The 19,165-nt window shown below is 42.9% G+C and overlaps 1 protein-coding gene across 1 annotated transcript in view; it reads left to right on the plus strand.

Annotated features, from left to right (window-relative positions):
* The window catches only part of chrnb5a (cholinergic receptor, nicotinic, beta 5a), a 61,850-nt gene that overhangs the window by 14,909 nt on the left and 27,776 nt on the right, over positions 1-19,165 (plus strand). Inside the window, exons 3-5 of the mRNA XM_020514540.2 lie at positions 705-749; positions 11,244-11,353; positions 14,114-15,065. Coding sequence (XP_020370129.1) covers positions 705-749; positions 11,244-11,353; positions 14,114-15,065 — 1,107 coding nt within the window. The remainder of the gene's footprint in view (positions 1-704; positions 750-11,243; positions 11,354-14,113; positions 15,066-19,165) is intronic.

The following is a 19,165-nucleotide window of genomic DNA, read 5'->3' on the forward strand; positions in this document are numbered from 1 at the left end:
GGATATCTCTCTGCTCCGGGTTTCGTTGCCAATGAAACTGTCGTTTTGTTCCATACACACCTGGTGTCTTAAGTGACCAGCAATGGCAGGAAAGACAGCACCAGAGGAGTCAGTTTGAGTGAAACGAGTTTAACAAATACCAGGTCCACTGAAGAGCGATTGGTACAATGTCATTATTCATGGTTTGCTGTGCATTTCCCTCTTCAGTTACAAGCTTATTTTCACTCTCAGCCATTGTGGGGATAAGGGGAGGGGTTCAAACAGCCTTCTAATTTTGGTACTTCCTTTGAATAAGCATGAGTAGCATAAACCTGCAGTGATAATTAACTCACCCTTAGGGACATGGTTAGCTTCATGGGCAGGCCTATTTCTCATGTGATGATTGTAAAACTAAGGTGGATGATTGCAGTAACTCTCTTGGCACTGAATGTCATCTGTGCTTAAAATTCCACAATCTGCAGAGCTGCTGAAATGATATTAGATGAATTGCACTGAAAGTAAAAGTGAAAATCAACCAGACACAGGGTTTTCCTGATATAGCACTTTAAATGATGACATTAAATTCATCTATTAAATGATATTTTACTGATGTTTCAGTTTTAATTATATCATAACACTTTACTGATGCACATGAATGTGTCTTTGTATGTGTGATTTATAATGATTTATGAAGATATAATTATGTCATTTTTATTTTTCTCCAGAATGAGAGGGAACAGATAATGACAACAAATGCTTGGCTCACGCAGGTTTGTATGATTCTTTCGCAATGTGTTCAATCACACATATAAAATATTGGAACCATGATGAGCCAAATATGTAATTTGAATCTATACTTAATTATGAAATTCTTCATCCCAGAACAATTCAGTCAAGTTATTTGAATGAGGTCTTGCATTTTGGTTCAGAAGATGACTGTTGTATATTTAAATGTATATTCTTACTACATCTGATTAATAAGCTCATACACTAGAAGCAAATAACTGGTATTATGCAAAAAATATCTTTAATAAATGTCATGTCAGTGATATTAAGATGAATTGTGTTGGAAGGAAGCCAACCTAGACTGCTGCTTCAGAATATAGAATCATTGAGAGCACAGACTGGACATTCACTTTTCCAAATGCATGTAGAGGTGATGTTTGGCCTCCTTTCCCACAAACAAACATTCTTTTCTTGCTTAGTCTGACTTCACATCCAACAAGGGCCAGGAACCTTTCAGCTTCTTTGTCACTTTTGCCCGTTAACTACCTCTACTGAAGTCCCACTTCCTGCCCATGAAACCACCCATTCCTCCTAGATCCCAATCTGCATTAACACAAAATTTGTATTTTCCTCCCCTCATGCCATTTCTGAGCTGATCTTTCCCGTTGCTGAAACCAAGGCTACAAATTACATTCTGTGTAAGTGTGATCATATTTTAGTGTCCCTCATCATTTTATTTATTATTTCTGGGCTGTGGGCCTGGCTGGCTGGCCGGCCAGCTTTTATTGCCCATCCCTAGTTGCCCTTGATAAGGTGGTGGTGAGCTGCCTTCTTGAACTGCTGTAGTCCTCCTGCTGTGAGTTGACCCACAATGCTATTAAGGAGGGAATTCCAGGATTTTGACCCAGCGACAATGAAGGAATGGCGATATATTTCCAAGTCAGGATGGTGAGTGACTTGGAGTGGAACTTGAAGGTGGTGGTGTTCCCATCTATCTGCTGCCCTTGTCCTTCTAGATTCCAGACAAGAGATGGAAGCAGCACCAATGATGTCATCGATACATTGGAGAAAGAGTTGTGGGTGAGGTTTGGAATAGGACAGGAACAAGGAATGTTCCACATACCCCACGAAGAGACAGGCATTACTAGGGCCCATGTGGGTACCCAAATAATGTGATAATCTGTTTTTGCTGTGTTAGTTGAGTGTTAAATAGTAGCCATAGCATGATGAATTACTCACCCACACTTCTTCAGAATAGTGTTATGGGATCTTTCGTGCCCACCCAGGAGGAGGAGCCTGATTTTATATTTCATTCAAAAGACGTCACCTTCAACAATGCAGCTTGGGCATAGGTTTCAAGGTCTAAGGTCCATTTTGAAGTCAGTGGGAGCCTATGTTAGTGACAATCAGCAAACTGTCAACAAAGATATTCAAGTTTCATGTAGAGTGAAGATGGAAGTCACATGATGGCATAACTGAAGTTAATTTGTAACAGACAATTAGAAATGGAATAAAAACAGAAAGCGCTCGAGAAACTGAGCTGATCTAGCATGACTTTTTGGAGAGAGAAACAGAGTTAACGTTTTGGGTCTGATATGACTTCTTCAGAACTTAAATTTTCCATTCTAACTGTTCTGCACTATTTTGCTTTTATTTAACTAGAAATGGAATTTATTTCATTAATTTTTTTTTATCCTTATGTGCAGAATCTTGTAGGAGTCTAAGTAATATGGCAGTCGTGAGATATGTGGATTGGATGAGAAGTCCGATGAGACCTATCTCGATGGTGGGGCAACTCCTCTGTCTTTTGTGCTTTTCACGCATAGTGTAGTGAGTTCCTCACCAGGCATTGGCAAGTTGCAACCAGGGGGATTATTACTTGCTAAATGCCTTGTTGATGGCACAATTCACCTTGTTAATATTCAGCTTTCTACCTTACTAAATTCTTGAAAAAGGTTAGACATTGGGGAAATCAGACGTGGAAACAAGAGCAGGGACCTGGAGGATTCAGCTCGCCCCTGGCTCTAGAATCATCTTCACGTCATCTGGGACCAATTCATAGGCACCAGGCACATGCACCCCTTGTCCACAGACATTGGCCTTCAGAACCTGCCAACACTTTAAGGCACTTCTCCAGGCAGGTCGCTCACAAAGCACCTATTGCAGGACATTGCATTGCATTGCAGGATAGATCAGCATTGAGCATTGCAAAGCTGCTTAAGGATGCTTTACGCGAAGGGGCAGGCATCCAGCTCACAGATTGGACAAGGCTGTGTTATAAGGCTGCTCGCTTGCTGTCTTAATATTCACATAATTAGCATCTATCTACTTGATCACAGCATCCATGTCTTGCATTGCCTTACCTTGCAATAGCTTTTAGCGCACTGGTGCTGCAATCAGAGGCAAAGGTAATTAGTGTTGCTGTTTCTGTTTCTCTTTCCAAAGATGCTGCCAGATCAGCTGAGTTTCTCTAGCACTTTCTGTTTTTATTCCATTTCTAGTTGTCTGTCACAGTTTAATCTACAGTTGTGCCATCATGTGACTTCCATCTTTTCTTTTGCACAGCCACACAAACAGATAGCTTCTTAGTTGGTATCTCTCTGGGATGTGGGATTGTCTTGCTGTGCAGCAGACCAAGATGTCCATCTAACACCTGCAACATGTGCTAGCAAAGATCCTGCATGTTAATCAAACAATGGCCGTGTTGAAAACTGGGTGAGGCTTAGTCCTCAGTGCAGGGATGGGAGGTAGTTGCTGGTTGTGAGCCCCGGTAATATCACTCACAAGCACAGACCGTACACTGTCCAGGGCTTTACAACAGTTGGTTGCTAAAGGTCAGGGGAACTGTCTGAGCAATATTCCCTTGAAACTGTATGGCTGCGAGCACGCACAACCACTCCAGTATTCTGCACACGGTGATTGATGTCAGCACACCAATCATGGCATTGACTTCTGGTCTGGGAGTTGCTGTTATGCAGAGGCTTCAGAGGCTCACACAGCTACTAAGAAAATGAGAGGGAATGCTGCATCAATGGAGACATGTTTCTCATTGTAAGGGTGCAGCATGTTTCAGTGTGTGGTGTAGTGTGCTCAACCTCATCTGTAGGGTATGACACTGACTCCTCTGAGATCAGAGGAACTCTTTCAGGCCTTCTCCATTGAGAGTCCTGGGCCCTGCCGCTGCTGGGACTTTGGTCACTGTGGCTGACTACCTGTGAAGGTAAAGGCAGATGCAGCAGGAACAAGGCCAGTGGCAAGCCCTGGAACAGCAGCAGGCCACCTTGGAGCCAAATAGTACCTAGCTCAGGGAGAGGTCACTGCTACGGGGCATCTCACAATGTGTGAGGTGACCAGAATGCCCAGAGTTTTCTCACTGCTAAATCCATTTCCTGGAGATGAGTGAGGCACAGTGCCAACGCAGGCTCTGTATGTTCAGGGTTACTGTGATGAAACAGTGCTGGAACGAGATCTGAGGACTATAGTAGTAGCAGGCCCTCCTCTAGTGGTAACTGTGAAGCTGACAGCTGTTGAACTGCTGTGTGACTTGCTCCTTCCAGAGAATAATGAGTGACCAGTGAATGAATCAATCAATGATGATTTATTGTCAGTTCTAATTTACAGTGAATAACACAGTAAAATACAGTGAAAAGCTTCAACTGTCACCACAATCGATCGTCACCTCAAATAGTTTAAGAATAAAAAGATACAGCTGAAATAGTTAGTCTGTTATCGTTCTGTGGCTTACCATGGGTCCTGAGCCCTGAGCCAGCTCACTAACAACACCTGCTCCACCACACCGCTGCCTGTGTCCAGACTCACCAAAACCGGAATCACCACTTGTTAGGTGCCATCTGTTCGTTATTGGGCCCACCTCACCGATGCTGGGTCCCGTGCTGGACCTGTACTCACCCCACAACCAGGAGATCCCTGGCTCTGCTGCCATCACCTCGATGACACCTGGAGTCCCTGCTCCCGGCATACCACACCGCCACAACTTCAGCTGCTACCCTGCCGACATCTTGAGTCCCTGCTCCAGGCCTGGCACGTTCAGGAGTCACTGCCTCCTCTGCAGCTGCCACCTTGCCAATGCCTGGAGTCTCTGCTCAGGTCTCACCACAGCCAGGAGTCCCTATCTCCGCTGCCAGGCCATGCCACTACTGCCTGGCCAAGAGTCCCACTCCAACCACCCTCCTCTGTAACGTCACCTTCTCCGCACCACTGACAGGAAGAAGATGATGATAAAGAAAGACTACAAAAGGTTTAAGGAAAGAAGGGAGTTTTTTTTTCCTTTATTCATTCATGGGATGAGGGAGTTGCTGACCAGGCAGCATTTATTGCCCATCCCTAATTGCTCAGAGGACAGTTATGGGTCAACCACATTGTTGTGGGTCTGAAGTTACATGTAGGCCAGACCAGACAGTTTCCTTCCCTAAAGGACATTAGTGAGCCAGATTGTTTTTTTTTTCCCGACAATTGACAATGGATTCACAGTCATCATTAGGTTCTTAATTCCAGACATTTATTGAATTCAGATTCCACCACCTGCCCTGGCAGGATTCAAACCTGGGTCCGCAGAACATGATCTGGGTCTCTGGATTAACAGTCCAGTGATAATACCGCTAGGCCATCACCTCCCCCTGCCCCTCTCAAGATGTCAGCAGGGCAGGGGGAGTAAGCGGCCAGTCTGGAACAGATGGATCCAGGAGCCCAAAAGCTGCCTACCTTGCCAGTGCTGCCATCTTGATGTGTGGGATCTCTCGGTAGTACACCCACAAATACATCAGGACAGTGACTGATGCCATCTGTGTAAGGTCGGACCGGTTCACTGCAGTCTGCCATGACAAGACCAATGCTGCAGGGAGCTTTAGGATTCAGGAATGTAGCTGTGTTCCTCCACTAAAAGGGTGCCATCAACGGTACAAATGTGGCATTGACACAGCAGTATCACAATCCTACAGAATTCATCAACAGCAAAGGGTTCCACTTGATTAATGTTCAGATGATCTGTGATCACTGTTGCACTGCCTAGAGGTGTGTGCCCACTACCCTGGCAGCTGCCATGACTCCTACATACTGGAGAGCTATTGTGTATTTGGTACTTTTGCGAGTTTGGATGGCTTCCAATGCTGGGAACAAAGGATAACCACTGTGACCAAGTCTCATGACCATTATACAGCCCCCTGCCTGATGCAGAGCACAGGTTTAAACCTACCCTTGTTTTATCGAGGGCCGTGGTGGAGCAGGTGATGGAGGTATGGAGGGTTTAGTTCCACTTCTTGGAATTTTCTGGATGGACCCCCTCTAGTATAGTTCAGTCACATCATCATGGTGTGCTGTGGTCTGCACAATTGGAGCAGACAACAACATGGTGTTTTGGATGCTGAGGAACTGTGGCAACAAGAGGAATCTTTCAAGCAGGAGGATGAGGACAATAGGAGGGAGAAAGTTTTCTTTGTGCATGGCAGAGTTTATCTGCTTCGCGGTCTGATTGACAGATATGAGCTGGGTGCAGTGGAAAGTCGTTGATTTGTCAAATAGTCTTCGGTCATGATGTTGAAACCTCGTTTGGATCGTAGAGTAAAACTCGGCCTCTATTTGTTTGTGCTCCCTTTTGCTGTCTGTAGATAAAAGCTCATGTTTGAAATTGTCTGATTACTTACTTGTATATGATATTCCCCTCCTGGACAATGACAAGATATAAGTCTTCACTGGGCACTGGTGACCGGGTATTGTTGAATTCGAGGGTTTTCAGACTGGATGTAGCTACAGAATAATGCAGTGTATAGTGTGTGGTTAACCAACAGATAGTTTGCGAAAATGGGGTTATATGTACAAGGCATGTCATCTCTGTGTGGTGAACAGTGTAGATTTGTGACTGTTGTGTCATGAGCAGTGCAGATTTATAACTGATGTGCCATGATATTGCCAGTGAGGGGCAATGCTGATTTGACCTTTCAAAGATGGTGTGAGTGCAAGGAATGCTGGTCTTTGGGCGAATATCTGCTGGGTAACAAGTTGTTCTGCGAACAGCGCACGGTAAGATGAGGGTGGAAATTCGATATGACAGGTACCATAGGGGTGGGTAGTAATTATGTAGCAAGTTCAGTAAGACACAGCAAGAGAACTCACTTAACCTCATGTCAAGAAATTCTAAAAAAAACATAATGCAACTCCAAATTAGCCAAAATGAGCAAGATTCAGCCCAGTATTTCAGTAATTTCTAGAACATAGAACATCGAACAGTACAGCACAGTACAGGCCCTTCGGCCCACGATGTTGTGTTGACCTATTATCCTACTAAGATCAAACTACCTTGCATACCCTACATTTTACTATCCTCCATGTGTCTATCCAAGAGTCGCTTAAAAGCCTCTAAAGTATCTGACTCTACTACCACTGCTGGCGGTGCATTCCACACACCCACCAAACTCTGTGTGAAGAACCTGCTTCTGACATCTCCCCTATACCTTTCTCCGATCACCTTAAAATTATGCGCCCTCATAATAGTCATTTCCACCCTGGGAAAAAGTCTCTGACTGTCCACTCTATCTATGCCTCTCATCATCTTGTACGCCTCTATCTCACATCCTTCTTCACTCCAATGAAAAATGCCCTAGCTTCCTCAACCTTTCCTTATATAACCTGCCCTCCAGTCCAGGCAGCATCCTGGTAAATCTCCTCTGCACCCTCTCTAAAGCTTACACATTTTTCCGATAATGCGGTGACCAGAACTGAACGCAATATTCCAAGTGTGGTCTAACCAGAGTTTTATAGAGCTGCAGCATAACCTCGCGGCTCTTAAACTCAATTCCCCTGCCAATGAAAGCCAACACACCATACGCCTTCTTTACAGCCCTAGCAACTTTGAGGGATCTGTGGACATGGACCCCAAGATCCCTCTGTTCCTCCACACTGCCAAGAATCCTGCCATTAACCCTGTATTCTGCATTCAAATTCGACCTTCCAAAATGAATCACTTCACACTTTTCTGGTTTGAATTCCATCTGCCACTTCTTTGCTCAGCTCTGTATCCTGTCAATGTCCCGTTGCAACCTACAACAGCCCTCCACGCTGTCCACAACTCCACCAACCCTCGTATCATCGGCAAACTTACTAACCCACCCTTCCACTTCCTCATCCAAGTCATTTATAAAGATCACAAAGAGCAGAAGTCCCAGAACAGATCCCTGCGGAACACCACTGGTCACCAAGCTCCAGGCTGAATACTTTCCATCTACTACCACCCTCTGTCTTCTATTGGACAGCCAGTTTTGTATCCAGACAGCCAAATTTCCCTGAATCCCATGCCTCCTTACTTTCTGAATGAGGCTACCATTGGGAACCTTATCAAATGCCTTGCTAAAATCCATATATACCACATCCACTGCTCTGCCTTCATCAATGTGTTTGTCATATCCTCAAAGAATTCAATAAGGCTTGTGGGGCATGACCTGCCTCTCACAAAGCCATGCTGACTATTTCTAATCAACCTGCACTTTTCCAAATAATCATAAATACTATCTGTCAGAATCATCTCCAATAACTTGCCCACCACAGAAGTAAGACTGAGCAGTCTGTAATTTCCAGGATTATCCCTATTCCCTTTCTTGAACAAGGGAATGACATTTGCCCCCTCCAATCGTCTGGTACTACTCCAGTAGATAGTGAGGATGCAAAGATCATTGCCAAAGGGGTAGCAATCACTTCCCTCGCTTCCCGTAGTAACCTTGGGTATATCCCATTTGGCCCAGGGGACTTAACTATCCTCATGTTTTTCAATATTTCTAGCACATCCTCCTTCCTAACATCAACCTGTTCGAGCATATCAGCCTGTTTCATGCTGTCCTCACAAACATCAAGGTCCCTCTCACTGGTGAATACTGAAGCAAAGTATTCATTAAGGACCTCCCCTACCTCCTCTGACTCAGCGCACAAGTTCCCTTCACTATCCCTGATTGGCCCTACCCTCACTCTGGCCATCCTCTTGTTCCTCACATAAGCATAGAATGCCTTGGGGTTTTCCTTGATCCTACCTGCCAAGGTTTTCTCATACTCCCTTCCAGCTCTCCTAAGTCCATTCTTCAGTTCCTTCCTGGCTATCTTGTAGACCTCTAGAGCCCTGTTCAATCCTTGCTTCCTCAACCTTAAGTAAACTTGCTTCTTCCTCTTGACTAGGTGTTCCACATGTCTTGTCATCCAAGGTTCCTTCACGTTACCATCCTTTCCTTGCCTCAGTGGGACAAACCTATCCAGTACTTGTAGCAACTGCTCCCTAAACAACCTCCACATTTCTTTTGTGCATTTCCCTGAGAACATCTGTTCCCAATTTATGCTCCGCAGTTCTTGCCTAATAGCATTGTAATTACTCCTCCCCCAATTAAATACTTTCCCATACTGTCTGCTCCTATCCCTCTCCATGACTATGGTAAAGGTCAGGGGGTTGTGATCACTATTACCGAAATGCTGTCCCACCGAGAGATCTGACACCTGGCCTGGTTCGTTGCCAAACACCAAATCCAATATGGCCTTCCCCTCTAGTCGGCCTATGTACATATTGAGTCAGAAATCCTTCCTGGACACACCTAACAAAATCTGCTCCATCCAAACTATTTGCACATAGAAGGTTCCAGTCTGTATTAGGGAAGTTGAAGTCACCCATGATAACAACCCTATTACTTCTGCACCTTTCCACAATCTGTCTCCTTATCTGTTCCTCAGTGTCTCTGTTGCTATTTGGGGGTCTCTAAAAAACTCCCAATAAAGTGACTGCTCCTTTCCTGTTTCTGACTTCCACCCATACTGTCTCAGTGGGCAAATCCTCCTCCAGGACCTTCCTTTCTGCAGCTGTGATACCATCATTTCTGACTGTTTTCCAACAGTCCATCATCCTTCTTCGCTTTAGAGTCAGAACAGATTACTTGTTTCCAGACTACTTGTAATGGCACTGCGTGGAACCTGTTAGAAAGTATGAAAATAATCAATTTAATTTATTTTGTAAATTGCCTGTGTTGGTGCCACATGCTTCTGCTCCCATTTTGATGTTCTTGTAGGTAGTGAAAGAGATCAAGGAACATTTTACATGGGATTTCTAAAACATGTAACACCTAGGTGCACCAGATAGTCACCTTGCGATTGTGGCTTAATGTGCTGAGTGGTGAAGTTGGTTTTATTTGTGCATTGATTGAACAACATTAAATCCTAGTTCAGTGTGGCTTCCTTTTCCCTTGAAAGGTGTGCTTCCTCAATTAATAGAAACGGTTGCTATTTTGGTTTTTACTCAACTGACTCATCAATGACAGAGCACTGAACAGCAATTATTATAATAACAGAGGTAGCTGGAAGTTGGAGCTCTTTCTGTCTTATGTCAGGATGAGAGCTTACATCATATGTATCTGTTTCATCAAACTCATAGGTAGTTATCACTCATGTCGATATGGCAAGTCAGGACATGGGTGAGAAAAATATGGGATATGCGTATATCATCAACTAAAAGACACTCAATTTCTGAACGTTTTCCAAGGGAGTATGAGAAAAGTGACTACTTCATCTCCAGTTATTCCTCACTACAAAAATCTGAAAGGTGAAATAACAATTGACAGTTGATTTCAGATAACATTATTCTTATTTCAGATAATTGCTTCATTCAGTCTTCCCAGCGTCACTAAAATACATACTTGTAGAGACTCAGTTTTTAATAGGGGAGCAGATTGACTTAAGAACTTGGATAAATTATAAAATAGATGATCGGAACAATATGCTTTTTAGCTGCTCATTCATTAATGAGGTAAATTTAATCCTACTTTGTTACTTATTTCTTGAATAGCAAACAGGTTTTGTGGCAGACATACTTTCAGATAAAAACTTAGGTGCAGCATTGAAATAAGAACAGGCTGACCAAAAGTTGTTTCATATACAAAATAATTGTTTAACATTCACTGGAATGCCCCCCTACTTGTGAAAGGCTTTTCCAGTTGTATGATGGAGATAAGAATCATAGAATCCCTACAGTGCAGATCTGCACTGACCTTTTGAAGAGCATCCCACTCTATCCCCACATTTACCATAGTTCACCCACCTAGCCTTCAATTTAACATGATCAATCCATGTCTCTGACACAATTTAGACTGTAGGAGGAACTGGAGCACCCAGAGGAATCTCTCACAGACACAAGAAAATTGTGCATACTCGAGACATATAATCACCCAAGGCTGGAATTGAACTTCAATCCCACACACTATGAGGCAGCAATGCGAAACACTCTGCCACTCTCAAATATCACACACACCAGACAAAATGTGAAGAACCTCGTTTTTGAAGGACAGAAATTACACAGTAGTTGACTTGATGTCTTCCATTTGATACTGCAGATTTTTCATTGACTCTAATTCTTCAATTAAATGTTTAAATGCTGTCACCAGTCATTGAAAAGACCAGCATTGCAACACTTTTATTGAACTCCTACCTAATCTACAGTTATAATGGTATTTAACAAAAATGTAAAATTTACTTTTTAATAAAATATGATCTTATTCAAATAGGAGTGGAATGACTATAGGCTAAGATGGAATCCCGGAAACTACGAAGGGATCGATAAACTCAGAATATCTTCTCGGCATCTTTGGCTCCCCGATATAGTGTTATATAACAAGTAAGTCACTCTTTCATCATTTTGCTCCTGTTCATTTGGTGGCACTTTTGTGTTATTGGGTAGTTATGTACTTTGGCAAAAATCTTTAAAATATCTGACTGGAGTAGCACGTTTGGTAAATTCATGGTACTTACAGTGACAGTATAGAGGTGAGTGAAACACTCGGGTTGTGAATTCAACCATCAGCAAGAGCAGCTTTGGTCTCTTGTGTAGGAATGGTAGCATCCCTACCCCTGAGAAAGTAGGCTTGGGTTCAAATCTCACCCGATTCAGAGGAGTGTTATGTCTAAACACATTGATTAAAAATTATCTATAATCTGTAAAGATGTGTTTGGGAGGTGAATGAAAACGCTCTTATTTACCCTAAAAAGAGTAATTGTAAATGCTGGGAATCTTTGAAGTTGCCTGAATTGAGGAATTCAAGAGGGCATTGGATGATTATTTGGATAAAAATGGCGTGTATATTTATGGGGAAAATGCCGGAGATTGGCACTAGATAAGAGCTGGTGCAGGCAGAATGGGCTGAAAGGCCTCCTTCTGTACTTTATCAATTCTGTGGTTCACAAGATTCACACATTCTGGATCTCTCCCAGTGGGGAGTGCTATTTTCTGCGAGTGAACCTCAGAATGTTTCAGATTATAATTTAGATTTGGATTGTTATCCCAAGTTCAGATGCTGATTGATCTTAAAATTCACCTCAATGATTCCCTTCCTCCAACACCAGTGCAGCATACCTGCAGTACTTATAAGCAACTTGCCAAATCTCCTTCAAATGTACTGTGAACCAATGACCTCTAAAACCCAGAATGACAAGGGTAGCAGATGCAAGGAAAAGCAATAGTTCCAAATTCACTTTTAAATTCAGAATTATTTGTTCATTCTTGCATTGGATGTTGGCACCTCTGACAAGGTTGGTATTTGTTGCCAATCCCTAACTGGCTCTTCATGCCATTTCAGAGGGCAGTTAAGAGTAAGCCACATTGCTATGGGCCCTGGAAACACATGTCAGCCGCACCAGGTAAGATAGCTGCTCTCCTTTCCCAAAACAACATTAGTGAACCAGATGGGGTTTACACTTGACACACATTCACCAATAGATTAGCTTTTAATTCCAGATTTTATTGAATTCCAATTTTACTGCTCAGTTCCCAGTACATTAGCCTGGGCCTTTGGATTTATCAGTCCAAGGATATTGCTGGTGTGCTACTGTCTTCCCTATATTGTTGTTGGGTTAAAATCCTGGTATTCCTTACTCAGCACTACTGCTCAGTGCCTTCACCACAAAGACAACAGTGGTTAAGGAGGTGGCTTATTCTATCAAGGACAATCAGCGATGGCCTTCCCAGCATCATCCATGAACAGCAACTGAATTTTAAAATGTTTGCTGAGAACTGACAGCACTTACTGTTTTTATTTTAGTACCATTATTGTCGATATTAAATGAATTTTTAATCTTTATTTACTTGCACTGCTGAGCCATTTTATTGATTTAATTGCTACGCTAATTAACCTGCAGTGTAGTGCACCAATGAGAACCAGAGCTTATGAGCGCAATTTAAACATTTAAATAATTTTAATGTACGGCCACTGTTACTTAGTATTTTACATCTTCGTAAATTGAATACTGCAAGCTGACAGTGGGAGGAGGGCTTTGAAGGAGAGGCACTTGCCTTCTCTTCTTCATGTCTCAAATACCTGCTGAGAGTGTCAGGCTTGTGAGAAAGTCCTCCTGTACATCTCATGGCTTTGATTCTTTGAGAGAGGGAAGGAGGAAGCAATTTGGGGAATATTCCTCTTCTTTCTCCAACGGTTGACTCCAGCAGGTAGAAAATCTTAGAGGCAATCAAGCCACTTTGGTTCAATTCATGATCTCCAATTCCTTTCCAAATGTGAAGGTAATATAAAAAGAAGAGTTACAAGGCCAATCCTTAGTGCCTGAGTCTGAACAATAGGAAAAGAATTGAGAAAATTAAGCACTTTAGCCTTGAAACAGGCTTCCAAGAGATAATTCTGTTCAGGCAAATGAGAGCACTGAAGTCAATCAGGAACAGTACTTTAAACAATGAAGTAGAACCAGATAATACAGCTACATCTAGAGAAAATTACTTACAGGAAATATGGAGGGTGCAGATTGAATTTCTAGATAAAAGATTGGTGGTTTTTTTTTGTCCCTCTTTCCATCGATCTCTCTCTCTTTCTCCCACTTTTTGTGTTTCCATGTAAAGCTCCCAAAAGTCAGTAGGAAATAACTAATTAAAAAAAAATAAAATGACCAATTATCAATTCTGTTTTTGTTATTAGATCTATAGCTGAACCAGAAAGGCTAATCCTTCTCTTTAGTTCATACACTCAAAAGGTTTCAGGTAAAATGACAGCATTGTCCATGATAATTGGAAAGCATCTGACACATAATGCTATGTGGACCACACTGTTTTTAATGGGTCCTGTAATGTGACCACTCCTCCTTCCTCTTTACCCTCCTATTCACCCATACACATCTAACACCCAAGAGTCCCTTTTTGTTTAAATTGTATGTAGGCATCACTGGTTAGTCCAGCGTTTATTGCCCATTTCGAATTGCTCTTGGGATTGTAGTGGTGAGCCATCTTCTTGAACGATTGCAGGCGTCGTGACACCCTCAGTTATGAAATACCAGTGAAAGCTTGCAGCTAGTCGAGGTGAGGAATTGATTGCATCTCACAAATTATTTTGAGAACTTAGTTGTAAACAGTTATCTTGGGGTTTTTCTTTCCTTTCAGTGCTGATGGAACCTATGAAGTGTCCCTTTATACTAATGCAATTGTATACAGCAACGGAGACGTGTTCTGGCTGCCTCCTGCCATCTACAAGAGCGCCTGCAGAATTGAAGTGAAGCACTTTCCTTTTGACCAGCAGAACTGCACCCTGAAATTCCGATCATGGACGTACGATCGCACTGAAATTGATTTAGTCCTAAGCAGCGATGTTGCAAGCAGAGATGACTTCAAACCCAGTGGGGAATGGGATATTGTCTCTCTTCCAGGGAGAAGGAATGAGATACCAACTGACCCAACATATGTTGATATTACATATGATTTTATCATCAAGAGAAAGCCATTATTTTATACCATTAATCTGATCATCCCCTGTGTGCTGATAACTTCTCTTGCGATTCTGGTGTTTTACTTGCCCTCCGATTGTGGTGAGAAAATTACGCTCTGCATTTCTGTCCTGCTGGCGTTAACTGTCTTCTTACTGCTCATCTCCAAGATTGTTCCTCCAACCTCACTGGATGTGCCCCTGTTAGGGAAATACCTGATGTTTACCATGGTGCTGGTTACCTTCTCAATAGTTACCAGTGTCTGTGTATTAAATGTGCACCATCGGTCACCCAGTACCCACACCATGCCCGAGTGGGTGAAGCAAATGTTTCTCAAAAAGCTACCCACCCTCTTATTCATGAAGCGCCCAGAGAGTCGAAGCCTGAAGGACAGAATCAGTAGAGAGCAGACATCAGCTTGTCCAAATGGCAAGGAGGATCAGACTGATGTTCAAACATGTTACATCAACAAAGAGCCAGCAAAGGAATATGGCTGGCATTTAGGAGATCTGCCAGACCATCAAGATCTAAGGAAGAAGGGGTCATCAAAGGTCAATTCCAGCATTCAAGAAGCAGTTGATGGTGTTAGATTCATAGCAGAACATATGAAGAGTGAAGATGATGATCAGAGTGTGAGTTCATCTTTTTCTACCTCTTGTTTTAACACTGGATGCAAATAAAATTCCTGATCAGTGAGAAATAGGCAGGTTAATGTTCCATTGCATGAGGGCTTTTAATTCAAGATTAATTTTCAGCATCACAGTCAGCAGAAGCCCGACTAAATTTGCAAATTTTTTGCCAAGCGACTTGACGAAAGAGCAGTAGGTGTTTGCAACACAGAAGGTCATTCAACTCAGTTGTTTTGCACCAGCTTTTCACTAGAATGATCTGAAATTAATGCTGTTGTCTCACTAACTCTCAATGGCTTTGATTCCAGTATGCAACCTGGTAATTGCTTTATAAGAGGTTTGCAAACACTCAGCTGACCTTTAGTATGTGTTGTGTTGTGTTTTTAGTTGCACTTCAGCCCCATGCTCCTGATCTTTGGATATCTGGTATGGAGGGGTCCAGGCAGATGGGAGGACCTCCTCATGGGTCTGCTCCAGGGCCTGGCCAGGCTGGTTGTAGACAGGTTCCAGGCAGCAGGCTGTGGAGGGAGTCATCTCTGCCGGCTGTCTGCTCCTCCTAGCCGTTATGTTCATGCCTGGGTGTCCTTGGAGAGGGAACATGCGGAATGCATCAATGCTCTTGATGTCTTTAGAAAGAGATGGCACCGTAGGGGATACAATGTTTTATTTCCTCCTCCAAATCCATTTTGATTTAGATCCTTCTGTCCCTCCCTACTTCACCACTCCCCTCACATTTGAAGGTTAGCATTGCCCTTAATGGGCTTTACATGTAAATATTGAACGGCGATTTACTGGTGGTTTTAAAAAAATGCAAAAAAAAGTCACAGTGATTTTGGTGGTGGGAATGTGGCTCAGTTGTGTGTAATAATACTTGTGGGTAGAGAAAAAGATGTTGATTTATTTTGGCACGTCCCTGTGGCACAATTGGTCAGTACATTTGGCTGTTAACCGAGAGGTTGGTGGTTCAAGACATTCAGGAAGGATGTGCACAGATAGTGTCCATACCTCTGAACCAGGAGACCTAGGTTCAAGTCCCACCTGCTGCGGAGGTATGTATTAACATCTCTGAACAAGTTGATTAGAAAGAATAGATTTATTTTGAGATACCTTGCAACCTTACACTGCTTAAGAAGTAATTTCCTACAGTGCTTACCAAACAAAAAGATTTACCTAGGATTTTAGAAGAACCATGTGCCCTTTAACCAAGCAGAACTTAAAAATAAACTAACTAGCAATTTTAGGCCACAGCCAAACTCATCACTCAGGTGATCTAGTCACCAAATGCTGGAAATAGAAAGTGACTGTGACCACACCCAGACTGGGCAGAGTAATGGTTCAGAGATAGTAGGAACTGCAGATGCTGGAGAATCTGAGATAACAAGGTGTAGAGCTGGATGAACACAGCAGGCCCAAGCAGCATCAGAGGAGCAGGAAGGCTGACGTTTCGGGCCTAGAACATAGAACATAGAACATTACAGCGCAGTACAGGCCCTTCGGCCCTCGATGTTGCGCCGACCTGTGAAACCAATCTGAAGCCCATCTAACCTAAACTATTCCATTATCATCCATATGTTTATCCAATGACCATTTAAATGCCCTTAAAGTGGGCGAGTCTACTATTTTTGCAGGCAGGGCATTCCACGCCCTTACTACTCTCTGAGTAAAGAACCTACCTCTGACATCTGTCCTATATCTATCACCCCTCAATTTAAAGCTATGTCCCCTCGCGCTAGCCATCACCATCCGAGGAAAAAGGCTCCCACTGTCCACCCTGTCTAATCCTCTGATCATCTTGTATGTCTCTATCAAGTCACCTCTTAACCTTCTTCTGTCTAACGAAAACAGCCTCAAGACCTTCAGCCTTTCCTCATAAGACCTTCCCTCCATCCTGGTAAATCTCCTCTGCACCCTTTCCAATGCTTCCACATCCTTCCTATAACTGTACGCAATACTCCAAGTGCGGCCGCACCAGAGTTTTGTACAGCTGCAACATGACCTCATGGCTCCGAAACTCAATCCCTCTACCAATAAAACCTAACATACTGTACGCCTTCTTAACAACGCTATCAACCTGGGTGGCAACTTTCAGTGATCTATGCACATGGACACCGAGATCTTTCTGCTCATCCACACTACCAAGAATCTTACCATTAGCCCAGTACTCTGTATTCCTGTTACTCCTTCCAAAGTGAATCACCTCACACTTTTCCGCATTAAACTCCATTTGCCACTTCTCAGCCCAGCTCTGCAGCTTATCTATGTCCCTCTGTAACCTGCAACATCCTTCCGCACTATCCACAACTCCACCGACTTTGGTGTCATCCGCAAATTTACTAACCCATCCTTCTACGCCCTCATCCAGGTCATTTATAAAAATGACAAACAGCAGTGGCCCCAAAACAGATCCTTGAGGTACACCACTAGTAACTGAACTCCAGGATGAACATTTCCCATCAACCTAGAAAACTTTTTTGAAGAAAGGCCCGAAATGTCAGCCTTCCTGCTCCTCTGATGCTGCTTGGCCTGCTGTGTTCATCCAGCTCTACACCTTGTTATCTCTATGGGAAGAATAATTGTTTTATTTCTATCTGAGCACTCTACTTGCGAGTTATGTGAGGATCTTGGAGGGGTAATTGCATTAATCAGTCACTTGCACAGTACAAGTTGATGACATCCGTAATCATAACACTCGCGTATGAAACACGCAGAGTGTCCAGTAAGTGTAGGTCACAAGCAATTTTGACCATGTTATTGGTCACTGCAGATTAAAGATAGTCATCTCTGTGAAGCAGAATTTGTAATAGTCAACCTGAAAAGTTGCACCAGCGGGGCACAATTCACAAATGCAGTCCCAGATCTCAAAGGCTACAGATATCCTCCCACTTTGAAATGTGTATATTCAGCAACATGCTCTTAGATGCAATGCTACCTTTCTTGCGTGGTGCAGGGATGGGAGAACAAGTATCAGTAATCATACAGCACCTACAGTCTCCTACGATATCTGTCCATCATGGCTTGTGTTGTATTAATCAAAATAAGGCCCCTCTGTCAATGGTCCATGTAGAGACATTCCACAGTCACCCTCCATGTCCCACTTTATCGAAGACTATGCTAAGTTGTTATTTGTGAGCTATGTGAATGCTGACAGAGGATGTCCAAGGACACTACAACAGAACTGTGTTAACTGCTGGAGTAGGACCTGCAATGTGAATTAATTAGTAAAGACAAACGCCAGACACGGTGGAAATTATAACGGAGAACAAACAGATGGCAGAAGAATTGAACATTTTGGTTTTGTCTTCACAAAAGAGGACACAAGTAATTTCCCAGAAAGTTACGGAAACAAGTTTCCAGTGAAAGGGAGGAATTGAAGGAAATCCGTGTCAGTAAACAAATGGTGCTAGGTTAAAGTCTGACAAATTCCCAGGGCCTGATAACCTGCAGCTCAGAGTATGAAAGGAAGTGATCCTAGAAATATTGGATGTATTTAAGATCATCTTCAAATTTCTACAGACTCTGGAGAAGTTCCTACAGATCGGAGCTTGGCAAATGTAACTCCACTGTTTAAAAGGGAGGAGGAAAGAAACTGAGAATTACAGACCAGTTAGTCTAACATCAGTAGTGGGCTAAATGTTGGAGTCTATTATAAAATATGTGATATCAGTACACTTAGAAAGCATTAACAGGATTAGACAAATTCACCATGGGTTGATGAAAGGGAAAGCATGTTTAACTAGTCTTCTGGAATTTTTTAAGGATGTAACTAATAGATACGGAGGAACTAATAGAGGTAGTAGGAACTGCCAATGCTGGAGAATCTGAGATAACAAGGTGTAGAGCTGGATGAACACAGCAGGCCAAGCAGCATCAGAGGAGGAGGAAAGCTGACGTTTCGGGTCTAGACCCTTCTTCAGAAAAAGGAGGAACTAGTAGTTGTGGAATATTTTGCTTTCAAAAAAACTTTTAATAAGGTCCCACACAAGAAACCATTGGGGAAAAGATTAGCAGATAGGATTGTGGGTAATATATTGGCCAAAATTGAGAATTATTGACCGACTAGAAACAGAGACTGGTATAAATGGGTCATTTTTCAGGTAGCTGAC

This window comes from Rhincodon typus, chromosome 3 (assembly GCF_021869965.1).
Source record: "Rhincodon typus isolate 14 chromosome 3, sRhiTyp1.1, whole genome shotgun sequence".
Lineage (NCBI taxonomy): Eukaryota > Metazoa > Chordata > Chondrichthyes > Orectolobiformes > Rhincodontidae > Rhincodon > Rhincodon typus.